Source organism: Colobus angolensis, unplaced genomic scaffold (assembly GCF_000951035.1).
Source record: "Colobus angolensis palliatus isolate OR3802 unplaced genomic scaffold, Cang.pa_1.0 Scaffold90, whole genome shotgun sequence".
Lineage (NCBI taxonomy): Eukaryota > Metazoa > Chordata > Mammalia > Primates > Cercopithecidae > Colobus > Colobus angolensis.
Window position 1 is genome coordinate 1,481,787 of NW_012122932.1, and position 13,871 is coordinate 1,495,657.

The window sequence follows — 13,871 nt, forward strand, 5'->3', positions numbered from 1 at the left end:
TGTTACAGAATTATACGTATAGTATTTTTCCCCTCTCCAGAACTTGGCATTGGCCCAATCTAAGAGACTGTTATGTGGCAAAGAATTAAATACAAACTATGGACCATCAGAAGGCCATGGGACACTGAAGGAGTTGATTTTGGCTTGGATATGCCAATTTCCTTGTTTGCTATTTTCATGTACATGTATCTGGTATAGGATTGCAGGGTGAGCAACTTGACTCCAGGGGAGACTCAATGAAGGGATGTAATTAGCCTGTTAACTCCGCTAATGTCTTGTAAAGTCATTCAAGTGAGAATAGCAGATATATCAATTCTTCTTTGGATCCTGCCACAAGGAGCATTGTATTTCCACTCCACTATTTATAGTTCTCACAGCTGGAATCAGCTGGTTCAGCAGGACATGGCTCTTTTTGTTTTATCAAACCAAGATGCAATGAAAAATTTCCAAAGTGTGTGTCTTAAAATTTCCCTTTATCACTACCAAAATTCCGTAGTCCCTCTGAAATCATAGGCTCATAACAGGCATAAATCACTTCTTATTTATTACTCTTACTCTAATACATATACATACACTTACTAGAAAGTCAAGTTTCTTAGTTGGCCAATGATAAATATGGTGCATCTGGCACACAGGGTTTGTTTGGGTTGTTTCTGGGGTGGGGATATGTTGTTTTGTTTTGTTTTCTCTTCTCTTCTTAGGGGAAAATAGACATGCAGGGCTTAATATTCCAAGAATTTGAGAAACCAGGGAGCCAGGATTCGTTCATTTTTATGACAAATAGTTACTTGAGCACCTACTTTATTCTTGGGTACCTTTATGAGTCCAGGAGCTGCTGCATTGAACAATACAGAAAAGAAGTCATTTCACTTAGAATTTACATGCTAGTAGGGACTGGGGGTTGAGAGAATGAAGCATTCTTACAAAGAACGTTAAAAGTGAACTATGGGCAGGAATTGAGGATATGAGAGTTTTGATGTATAAAGAAAAAGTGACAAGGTCAATAATTGGTGGTCTTAGTGTGACAGATATGCCAGTTTGGAAATTGTATTGGATAAATGCTGGTCAGGGGCTAGGCTGTAGTTATGACAAAGGAATGATTAAGGAAGTGAGAATAAGGAAACTATTGGTATAGGGTGGATGAAAAGATTATTGGAGGCAAGTCAAGGAACCGAGAGGCCAGGGTGTTGGATGGAGCATTCGTGTAGACACTAAGTCACCAAGAATGATAAATAACAAGAGGGAATTCATCATTAGCTATCTGCTTGTGATATTGATGTTTTGGCTGTGTCCCCATCCAAATCTCATCTTGAATTGTAGCTCCCATAATCTCCATTTGTCATAGGAAGAATGCAGTTGGAGTTAATTGAGTCATGGGGGTAGGTTTTTCCAATGCTGTTCTTGTGACAGTGGGTGAGTGTCATGAGATATGATGGTTTTATAATGGGCAATTCCGCTGCACATGGTCTCTTGCCTGCCACCACGTAAGAAGTGCCTTTGCTCCTCCGTCACCTTCTGCCATGATGGTGAGGGCTCCCCAGTCATGTGGAACTGTGAGTCCATTAAACCTCTTTTTCATTATAAATTACCCAGTCTTGAGTATGTCTTTAGTAGCAGTGTGAGAATAGACTAATAAAGTCAGTTGGTATGAGGAGTGGGGCACTGCTGTAAAGATACCCAAAAATGTGGAAGTGACTTTGGAACTGGGTAACAGGCAGGGGTTGGAACAGTTTGGAGGGCTCAGAAGGAGATAGGAAAATGTGGGAAAGTGTGGAACTTCCTAGAGACTTGTTGAATGGCTTTGACCAAAATGCTGATAGTGATATGAATGAAAAAGTCCAGGCTGAGGTGGCCTCGTGTGGAGATGAGGAACTTACTGGGAACTAGAGCAAAAGTGATTCTTGTTATGCTTTAGCAAAGAGACTGGTGACATTTTTTTCCCTGCCGTAGAGATCTGTGTAACTTTGAACTTGAGAGAGATTATTTAGGGTATCTGGTGGAAGAAATTTCTAAACAGCAAAACTTTCAAGAGGTGACTTGGGTTCTCTTAAAAGCATTTAGTTTTATTCATTCATAAAGATATGGTTTGGAATTAGAACTTAGGTTTAAAAGAAAAGCAGAGAATAAAAGTTCAGAAAATTTGTAGCATGATGATGGAATAGAAAAGAGAAACCTATTTTCTGAGAAGAAATTCAAACTGGCTGCAGAAATTTGCATCAGTAATGAGGAGCAAAATGTTAATTGCCAAAACAATGGGGAAAATGTCTCCAGGGCATGTCAGAGGTAGCCCCTCCTATCACAAAGCCCTGAGTCCTGGGAGGAAAACTGGCTTCATGGGCTGGGCCCAGGGCCTTGCTACTTTATGTAGTCTCAGGACTTGCTGCCCTGCATCCCAGCTGTTTCTAAAGGGGCCAACATACAGTTCAGACCATTGCTTCAGAGAGTGCAAGCCCCAAGCCTTAGTGGCTTACACATGGTGTTGGGCCTGTGGATGCACAGAAGTTAAGAACTGAGGTTTGGGAACCTCTGCCTGGATTTCAGAGGATGTATGAAAATGCCTGGATGTCCAGGCAGAGGTGTGCTACATGGGCAGAGCCCTTATGGAGAACCTCTGCTAGGGCAGCGTGGAAAGGAAATGTAGGGTGGGAACCCACACACAGAGTCCCCAATGGGACACTGCCTGGTGGAGCTGTGAGAAGAAGGCCACTGTCCTCCAGACCCCAGAATGGTAGATCCACCAACAGTTTCCACCATGTGCGTGGAAAAGCTGTAGACATCTAAAGCCAGCCAGTGAAAGCAGTCAGGAAGGGGGCTATACCCTGGAAAGCCACAGAGGTGGAGCTGCCCAAGGTTGTGGGAGCCCACATCTTATATCAGTGTGACCTGGATGTAAGACATGGAGTCAAAGAAGATTATTTTGGAGTTTTAAGATTATACAGCCCTGCTGGATTTCAGACTTGCATGAGACCTGTAGCCCCTTTGTTTTGGCCAATTCCTCTTATTTGGAATGAGTGTATTTACCCAAGGCCTGTAACCCCATTGTATCTAAGAAGTAACTAACTTGTTTTTGATTTTACAGGCTCATAGGCAAAAGGGACTTGCTTTATCTTAGATGAGACATTTTACTGTGGACTTTTGAGTTAATGCTGAAATGAGTTAAGACTTTGGGGAATTCCCAGTACTGAGGGTTCCTCCCCATTTTAGACCATATAGGTAGTGTCCAGACATTACCAAGGCATTTGTCGTGGTGCTGGTGAGAGTGTCTTTTAGCATGCTTATGTATTATAATTAGTGTATAATGAGCAGTGAGGATGACCAGAGATCACTTTTGTCACCATCTTGATTTTGGCCAGCTTCTTTATCACATCTTATTTCTATCAGCAGGGTCTTTGTGACCTGTACCTTACAAAACCAGTCCTGCTGATCACTAAATTCCTATCTCACCTATTCAAGATGGAGTTACTCTGGTCTGAATGCCCCTGACAAGAGAATCCACACTGTTCAAATCTCCCCAGTTGATTTTGAAGCATATCCAGGCTTATTATCCACTAAGTTAAAATATATTATAGACTACTTTCAATGAAAGAAATATATTGTAAGTTATTTCATATTTATTTTTGCTTGAGAAGACTGAAAAGGTAAAGAAGTGGTGCTAAAATTTAGAACTAGAAAATCTCAACTTGCTCTAGTAGGAATTTTAATAGAGCACACTAAGTTTCTTTTCATTTGCTCTCTCCTGGTATATGAATAAACAACCTTCCATACTGCAATTTACCCTGCAGTGAATTAGATGTTACCCTGTTATGCTTTGGAGAAACTATATAGTTAGAATCTAAGCTTAGGTAATTTATTTTTACGTTTACAAATCCACTTTCTCTTATACATTTTTCTTAAATTTTTCTTATATTCTTTCTCTGAATTTGTGGTAAAAATACCCCTTTCCCATTCTATATCATTGTTCTTTATGAAGCTTTCTCATCCTTTCCATCCCGAGGGAACTATGTCTCATTTATCTTTAGGTTTTCTGTATCTTACTACAGTGACCTACCAAAGTAGGTAAATATCTGATGAATAAATGAATACAAGATTTAATTGAGAAGTATCTCATTAAACTAATTGTTCCCTCTCTGATCTCCATGTTATTAAGTTTCAAAGTAGTTTCTGGGAAAAGTAGTTAGCACAGTGATGTATGGATTCAATAAATAAGAAAAATGGTGCTCAGGGATTTAACAGAAAGCTCATAAAATGTCAAATCCACAGCAATTAATTTCTCCCAGTAAGTCCTCATAAATTCAGGCCAAGAAATTTTATACTGATCTTGTCTCACTCAACTCTCATCCATCCTTGGTAGGGCTCCTCTGGGCCTCTTTCTCACCTGGCAAACATTACCTGATGCTCACTGGATTCAGATCTGAAAAGGTAGAAAGAGCCAAACACCTGGTTTATCTCTAGCTTTATGCTACAGAGAGTATTTGATGGTGTGCCACAGTGTCACAGTGCTCTGTATATACTGTTAGGATCAGCCTTCTTGAGTGCACTGGAATTTCTCTGGGTGTCATTAAGTTCTTCATTTACTGACCATGAGGCTCTGGGATAGAATATGATATTAATCAAGAAACCATCCCTGACATCATGGTCCACTTGGAAAACTTGCAGAGATTAGAAAAATTTTTTGAGTCAGGATTTTGCTTTGTTGCCCAGGCTGGAGTGCAGTGGCTATTCAGGGCACAATCATAGTGCAATGCGCCTCAAACTCCTGGGCTCAGGTGATACTCCCTCCTCCACCTCCTGAGTGGCTGGGACTATAGGTACACACCACTCTGCCTGGCCAAAATATTTTTTTAGGATGTTATAAGACCTATAGTTACTTAATTATTATTCCTAGGGTGCTTAGTGAAAGATTTGGACCAGTTTTTTACACACTGATGTACAGCAAGATAACTATAGTTAGTAACATTGTATTATATACTGGAAATTTGCTACATCAAAGTATCATGTTGGCCACTTTAAACACACAATTTTTATATTAAAATGACTGAAAAAATAGCAAAGTAAAAAAAAAATCCATAGGAGAGCACAAAACCCACCTTCTTCCAATGAAGGGAGTAGTCTGATGGTTAATACTTGGAGGATAGAACGATAGAGTTTGCAAAGCCTTGGTGAATATTATAGCAAGGAGCACTCCTGAATCAAAGAATCACGTTGTACTTTATAATAGCCCTCACTTTTCCACTCTCAGATTTTTACTGCCTTTCCCTAACGTACCATTAAAGCCCTTCAGCCTAAATTCATAGAATCCATTAGGGAAGAAATTCTGAAACTGGTTTTGGGAACACATTTTCAGCCTAGTCAAATGGCTTTCATGCTGCTAGAATAATAATACCTTAATCTTTGACAGACCAAGTCTGTCAGCTTACTCTTTACTTAAAAATATTAATGAGTAACAAGTCCCATTATCAATAAACAGAACCAAGTGTATGATAAAGTGTGATAAATGTTATGGTGGAAGAAGTATCCTGTGTGGTCAGAATATATGGGGTCAGGGGGAATTTGACGCAGAATTGAAAGATCAGAAAGGCTTCCGGCAGGAAGTGGCATCTGAGCTGTGAGGTTAAGGGTGAATCTGTGTTGTCTGAGTGCACTCAGTGAGAGGACTCTAATTCAGGCAAAGCAACAGCAGGTATGGATGTGAGGAGGCAAAGGGAGACAGGGGGTGGTTGCATAACTACATTATCAATCATGTTTTTCCCATTTATAGTTTTTAAGTTCACATCATCTGTGTAATTCTAGAGTTACATAAGAAAATGATGCTTAATACTACTAATGTTACTTTATGGCACTGTAAATGCTTTATATGATCCGATGGACCAATATCTACATGCTTAGATACAATATGCTATAGGAAGTTTAGAGTCTGAGTTTTTGAATGACAGAGGCCTTGGTTCAGAGCCCAGTTCTTCCATTTACTAGCTCCGTGACCTTGGGTTAAGCTTCAGTTTTCTGATTTAGAAATTGGGTATTTTCTGTTTCATAAATTTACTGTGAGAATTGAATGAGAAGATGAGTATTGATAGGCTAGTACATTGTTTCAACTCTAGTTGGCTTTCTTGAGCATTTTCTTGCCCCTAACCCTTAGTTCTGTTTGTTTTATTATGAGCAACTTTCTTTTTTCTTTTTACTCCTCTAGGGATATGAAGCCTGACAATATTTTACTTGATGAACATGGTAAGTGAGTGATTTGTTTCTAATCAAGTACATGACATGCATGTAGAAAAGTTGGTTATTCCCAGCAGAGGGGTATTACACATGAAAAAGGTATTTTGCTCTATTCAGTTGAGCTCTACGTGCACACTCCTCATAGACAATATGGGGAAACTTTATTACTTATGGCAGGTTATAGTACAACAATACGCCCTTAAATCACATTGAATTTACCTAATGAGAAAATCCTATTCTCCTCCATTTTCTTCCACTACTATATTTCTTCAAGAAAACCATCACAATTTTTTAGTGTTTTTTGACCTTAATATAACACACAATCACCTATTTTTTTTATAATGATACAGAAGGCCTCAAGCTGAGAGCATCTGGCCAGCAATAGCATCTATCTAGACATTCATGACATTATTTTGTTCTCATTGCATCTACTTTTTAAAAAATTATTATTATACTTTAAGTTCTAGGGTATTGTGCACAACATGCAGGTTTGTTACATATGTATACATGTACCATGTTGGTGTGCTGCACTCATTAACTCATCATTTACATAACATATATCTCCTAATGCTATCCCTCCCTGCTGCCCCACTCCACGACAGGCCCAGGTATAAGATGTTCCCCTTCTTGTGTCCAAGTGTTCTCATTGTTCAGTTCCCACCTATGAGTGAGAACAATTGCATCTACTTTTCTGCATTCCTTCTTATAAAAGGCAAATTGGTTTTACATTTGCAAATTGGTTTTTACGTTTACTTTGATATCACAGAAGAATACTTACATCTTAGGGTCATTGTAAAGACTTGCAGTGACTGTCATGAAGAAATCACTCATTAAAAGTCTAATATTGGTACAATTTTTCTGAGGTGGTCATGGCTTTCTCCCCTTGGAGAGGAAGCTGGAACTACTTCATCTTGTTTTATGTGGTTTTGTCTATTCCAGCACATAACTAATATGTACCAATGTATATCAGAAGAGATATCAAGTTTTCTCATTAAAAATTTCAGTTTGCCAAAAGCCAGTTAAAGAAAAACATAAAAGTATATGTGTTATCCAGATTTGTGATATAGGGATATGGCAATAATCAAGATGGTGATAAGTGAATGCTGAATTTCAAGAACTACTGATTATACCCTCTAGAATAACCTTTTGCCCGCAGTGATTAAATGTGTATAATTTCTTCCTAATATTGATTTTTGTGTATATTTGGATTTATTAGAACATCAGGGAAGATCTGTAGGGCACACAGACTGTATGTTATAAATGTTAAGTGTCAATAAGCTCTTTGTTATGTCTTTAGAAGGCTGCTAGATGAGGAGAGTCCTAAATCTTAAAAGCTTCTTATTCAATTTTTACAAAAAGGATTTGCAAGTGAAACTGAAACTCCAAGTACCATCTATTTCTTATTATTTATTTACCTAGTTTTGAGCCTGATTTGCCTGATCCCACTTGTGCTCAGGGGGCTAAGAAACACTGGTATATGACTTCTAATTTCAAAGCTCAGTGTCATTACTTATTTATGGACTGTCCAAAAAGATTTTTTCCACTTTCTTCCGATGCCTTACCTTTACTGCTTCTGACATTTGAAAACAGAGTCTCTGATTCTCAGAAATGTAAGCAATGGTGAGATTTAGCATGAAGGTGACTTTCTTTAAAATACCAGCTATTCAGAGCTAGGTATAGTGGCAGGCACCTGTACTATCAGCTACTTGGGAGGCTGAGGCAGGAAGATCCCTTGAGCCCAGGAGTTTGAATCCAGCCTGGGCAGCACAGAGAGACCCTGTCTCTTGTTGGGGGGAAGAAACCATTACCACTAGCTTCTTTTCTAGCCTATAGAGGCCACCTTTGTGGAACTTAGGGAAAAGTGCTCCCTCTGCCCGCCACAGCTTCCTAACAGCATATGGCCTACCAAGAAGAACCCAAGTTAGGATTTAGTCCTCACTTGCTCCCTCAGCTGGGTGCCTTTGTGCATGATTTCTGCTGTTCCACCATTTATAGAGGCCCTGAATGGAGGCATATAGGTCCTATCAATCCAACACTTTCCAAGCTTTATCCTCCATTCAGAGAACAGTGTTTTCATCCCAGGTCTCATCCATGGCTTCATCTTATTTCTATCATTAAGACATCCTGTTCTCCTTCAGTCAACTTCTTCCTCCTCATTTTCTTGGCGACTTGGTCATCGCAGATGAAGAAAAACCTGAAGAAATCAATTAATCTTCAAGTTTAACCACCCTTAGAGACTACCCTTATGAAAGATTAATTGTGTAACAGTGTAGCTAAGAATGTGAATTCTGGAGTCAGATTGCCTTCATTCAAAACACACTTCACTCATCTACTTTTTTTTTTTTGAGATGGAGCCTCGCTCTGTCACCCAGGCTGGAGTGCAGTGGCGTGATCTGTGCTCACTGCAAGCTCCACCTGCCGGGTTGATGCCATTCTCCTGCCTCAGCCTCCCAAGTAACAGGGACTACAGGTGCCCGCCACCACACCCGGCCAATTTATTGTATTTTTATTAGAGACAGGGTTTCACCGTGTTAGCCAGGATGGTCTCGATCTCTTCACCTCGTGATCTGCCTGCCTCAGCCTCCCAAAGTGCTGGGATTACAGATGTGAGCCACTGCGCCCGGCCGTCTCACTCACTGACTAGTCCTGAGAAGTTTGACAAGTTGCCTAAACTTTGTCTTAGTTTTTTCAGGGATCAAAAGAACACTTACATCTTACGGTTGTTGTAAAGACTGACCTAATACGTGTAAAGTACTTGATGTGATGATTAGTACAATTCGTATGAGGTAGTCATGGCTTTCTTTTCTTGGAAAGGAAGCTGGGAATGCTTCATCTTGTTTTATGTGACTTTGTCTATGCTGACACATATCTAATATGTACCAAATCTCTACCAGATAGAATCTGTAAAAGCTGTCTTTCCCAAATAATTATTTTGATTTCAGAAGTGATATACCAAATATTCTGCTTGTCTACTTGTTAGATCTTGTGTTTAAACCATTTTGTTTATCCCTTCATCCTCAGGTAACTACACTTTCTGTGTCCATTTGCTGTCTTTCATGTGTGCAGGGGGCAAGGGCGCAGTCATGACATGTTAGTCTTTGTGGAGCTGGGGCTCTGTTGCTTACAGGATACAAGCCATCATTCCAGTGTGTCGGAGAGAGAGTCTCAGTCTGCCCCTGTTATCTGGTGTCTTATTTACAATGACTGCCTTCATTCTCAAGGTTTTTTAAAATTTGATCCGTGAATTAAGAAGAGTCTTTTCTGTATTATATTCCTACCCTAACTCAATTTGAAAATCAATTGCTTTGGGAAGGATTGTGTATGAATGGTACAGAAGTGAGCAAACAATAAAGACCGAGAGCCCTTTTGTAAACATTGTCTTGGGGATCTCTTTCTGGAGATAATAATTTTTTTGAAGTTATTTACTTTCTGTTTGTTCAGATTCTGAAAAAGTAGGACTCTCAGACATTACTCAAGGAACATAACTAACTGCTTTTCGATGAATAAATTCCTGTTGTTCACCTCCCCCCAGCTCATTATGTACAGCTGATCTTGTGAGAATCAGCTGAACCACAAATCAATGCCTGCTTTTTAGAGTGTCTGCTGGTGTGACTTTTCATGTGGAACTCATATTTCAAGACCTCATCTGCCTTCTCTATCTCCATTTACAATATTTCATCCCTGATGGGCTGTCACATGGGCCTCTTGTGTGGAAATTGTAGCCACTGTGAAGGGTAACCACCTGTCTCTCTGGTGCCTCCTATGCCCATCCCTACAAGTGAGCTGTGTATCATACCATGTTGCTTACATTTTAATGCAACACGATTCAGTAACAGGCAGAAACTTGTATTCTTACTGATTCATATTCTTTATATTCATCTGAAAATATTGACATTTAAAGGAGCCAGTTGTAAAATGGGAAATCCTCTGTGTGAATAAATATTTCTGGTACATCAGAATTTGCCTTAAAAAAATGTTTTTAACTTAGAGCACATCTGTACTGTTCTCCCTAAATGTCCCATTTACTAGTTCAGAGCAAGATGGCATTAGGTCTTGTGTGACTTCCGACCCACTATCCTAATGTGTATTTTCATTTCCTACCAATTTAAGTACCCCATCCAATTCTGTCAACTCCATAGTGTCTAAAATTCTTGTATTTTTCTTATTCAGGAAATTCTACAATTAGAGGAACAGTAATATCTGCTTGACATATCAGAGAAAATGACAATTATGTCATCATCTGTCACTTAGGTTTCTTAATACCATACTGTTACAAGGAATAGAGGCAAAAACTTGGTGTAGGAGGTGAGAAAAAACCGAGGCTGCCATCTTAACAGCCTTTTCATTGCAGAGTCTCAACATATGCCAAAAGATAAAGTGGACAGTGTCCTTTTAAAACAACATACAGTATAGAATACAGTAACTTATCCCCAGATAATCACTCCCTAGGTAGTACCTAGGGATATGCATTTTCAACAAGCATCTCAGAAAAATGTGGGGCACATATTCTAAACACCTGCAAGCAGGAGAGACTTAAAAGTTGGGAGCAGTGCCAACCAAGTGGTTATGGTGCCCAAGAGTACCGTGTTGATGACAGAGATCCTTAGGCTGTGCACAGGAGCAGTAAGAGTGTAAATGATGACAACAATGATGACTGAATTCAATGGCATCATAAGATGAATTCAGATTTTTTTATATGATCCTCTCTCCTAAGCAATAGAGGCAAAAAGAAAAGGCAGAAACTCTCTCCTAGGATGGTAAATTAGGAAGTTCTGAGGCTTGAACCTGAAAAAACTTTTCACTAAGGTAGTGATTCTCAACTGGCCATGATTTTGCTCTACTGCTTCTCCCTGCAGGGGACATTTGGTAATTTCTGGAGACATTTTTGATTATCAGGATTCCAGCCAGGGTATGGAGGTGATATCAGCAGCTAGTGGGTAGAGGCCAGGATGCTAGCTAGCATGCATCCCACAAAGCACAGGACAGTTTGCACTACAAAAAATTACCAGCAACAATATTTCAATGGTGCTGAGGTTGAGAAACTCTGCTCTAAAGTTCACTCAAGGCCTGGGCTTATGAAAAAAGCCAGAGGAGTCCTTTATTCCCAAGGCAATTCTTGTGTCCTTCAATCAGTAGAAGAGTGAACCCTTTCCTGTGATCCAGCAGTCAAATTTCATTTTCAAAACACAGAAGGGAACCTGGCAGATAGGTCACCATGGTAAGTAGAAGCAAGGCATGGCTGTAGCCGGACCTGGGACTGAGGCTTAAGACCAGCACTCTGTGAAGTTCCGCTTTCATTGTTTAGCTCAGGAGCACCAGGCTAGAAGATCCAGTGGAACCTGACCCTCAAATAATTTCTCCCTGTCCTTAAATAGGCATCCTGGAAGTGGACTAGAACTCTGAGCCAATCAGAAATTGTTTTCGGTTTTCAGTTCTTTGGTCTTGTGATACAGCACACAAAGTTTTTGGTAGATTCATAGCCTGACAAAGGGATCCTAGACAAAATTCTAGGTCTAAACTCCAGCTCTGTAACTTTTGGGTCTTTTGAACTTAGCCATAAATGACTCATATATAAAATAGGGCCTACCTCACTAGGCTAAAGGAGAAAGCTTTGTACAACAACATTTTGAAAAATGAATTAATCATGCAAGTGTAAACAACACTTAAAAGGAAAACATTCAACATTCTTTCAATTGACATGTAATGAGTACTCACCAGAGTTGAGATGTTCTGCTAAGCCAGGCCCTCTTTTAAAACTGTAATCTCAAACTTTATTAGGTCTCATAATCACCTGGAGGGCTTATTTAAACATTGGCGCCCAACCCACAGAGTTTCTGATTTAGTATAATAGAGCTCAGGGAGGAGCGGGGTGTAAGAATTTGCATATCTAACAAATTCCCAGGTGATGCTGATACTTCTGGTCTGGGTACTACATTGTAGGAACCAATTAGCTCTAAAACCTTCTCTACCTTCCACTTCTACATGAGCATAGATAATCTTGTAGCTGAGTCAGCTTGGAAAATCTATGCAGACTAAAGTAGATAGCTGCATGTCTGGCTGCTCATCTGAATCACCTGTGGAATTTATTGTTTTTACTACAGATACCTGGCTCTCCTGCAAGTCCCGCTGAACTGGAGTTTCAGGAGACCAAAGCCCAGGCACATGTATTTTGCAAAAGTACACTGAAGTTTCTGATAATGACAGATATCAACAATTAAACGCTTACTTCTTGCCAAATGCTGTGCTAAGTCTCCCGTAATCATTATTTCATTTAATATTTCCAATAACCCCTTGAGAAGACTATGATTATCTTTCCACCTTTACAGAGAGGATACGTGACGTTTTCAAGGTGACACAGCTAGTTAGTGGTAGAACCTAGACTTGAAGTCAAGCAGGCTGACTCCAAGAAACAGGCGCTTCACAACCATCTCCAGACTCACCTGATTTGTATTAAACTTTGTGAATCACTGGTCCAACACTATGAGCAGAACCTATGGGGAGAAAGAGAAAAAGAAAAAACGGAGGCAACCTATGCTATGATAGAGTAAGTTATTGAAATCAGTCATTAGTGCCACTCTGGCAAGAATACCTTTTAACTCGATGAGTGCTACCTTTACTTTACTGAAATATCGTCACATAAACAAAGCCAAAACACTTTCTGCACAAAATAAAATCCTGGAGATAAAGGCAGTGAGATTTATGTTTAGCATTAGGCTGGACACTATCAGGGAGCAGACAGTGAAGTTTAATATGGGGAGTGTGGACTGTGGGCCCTGGAAGAATCTGATGACATGCCCTCCAATTAGAGCTGTATCTCATCAAAACCGCAGACACATGTAAATGGAAATGCCAACACTTCAAGAGTCTCTGAAGCAGATGACTGTCATGCCAACAGCTAACGTAATAGGCTTGTCTGCCTGAGCTTTTGGCACTGCCCTTTTGTTCCCTCTAGCTGTAAATGCAGGGACCCTAGAGCACCTCATAGAGTGTGTTCCCTGCCAAATACAAGTATTAGACCCACACTATATTGCTTTGGGTGTTAAAGCTGAGACAGACCCTAGAGATCATTTAGTCTACCACTTCTTTTTTTATATAAAGGAAAATTTAGATCCACCTTGGAAAAGGACTTAAAGTCCACTATGTGTTAGAGGCAGAGTTCAAGGCAGAACCCAGGCCTCCCGGCTCCCGGTCTAATGCTCTTTATAGAATCCCTTTAAAAATGGAACTCATTGGCCGGGCGCAGCGGCTCACGCCTATAATCCCAACACTTTCGGAGGCCAAGGCAAGCAGATCACGAGGTCAGGAAATCGTAGAACACCCTGGCCAACATGGTGAAATCCCGTCTCCACTAAAAATAAAAAAATTAGTTGGGCATGATTGTGCACGCCTGTAATCCCAGCTACTCGAGAGGCTGAGGCAGAAGAATCACTTGAACCCAGGAGGCGGAGCTTGCAGTGAGCCGAGATCACACCATGACACTCCAGTCTGGCAACAGAGTGAGACTCCACCTCAAAAAAAAAAAAAGTAAATTAGATTATTTTTATTTCTATTTTTTGAGACGGAGTCTCGCTCTGTCGCCCAGGCTGGAGTGCAGTGGCGCGATCTTGGCTCACTGCAAGCTCCACCTCCCGAGTTCACGCCATTCTCCTGCCTCA

General features: G+C 40.2%; 1 protein-coding gene across 3 annotated transcripts in view; it reads left to right on the top strand.

Moving 5' to 3' along the window:
* STK32A (serine/threonine kinase 32A) overlaps positions 1–13,871 on the top strand; it is a 148,712-nt gene that overhangs the window by 98,799 nt on the left and 36,042 nt on the right. For 2 of the 3 annotated variants that reach the window (XM_011931497.1, XM_011931496.1), the window contains exon 6: positions 6,188–6,225. In XM_011931497.1, the coding sequence (XP_011786887.1) occupies positions 6,188–6,225 (38 nt within the window). Of the gene's footprint in view, positions 1–6,187; positions 6,226–12,317; positions 12,449–13,871 lie in introns of those variants that run through there. The other variant, XM_011931499.1, reaches the window with a different exon arrangement.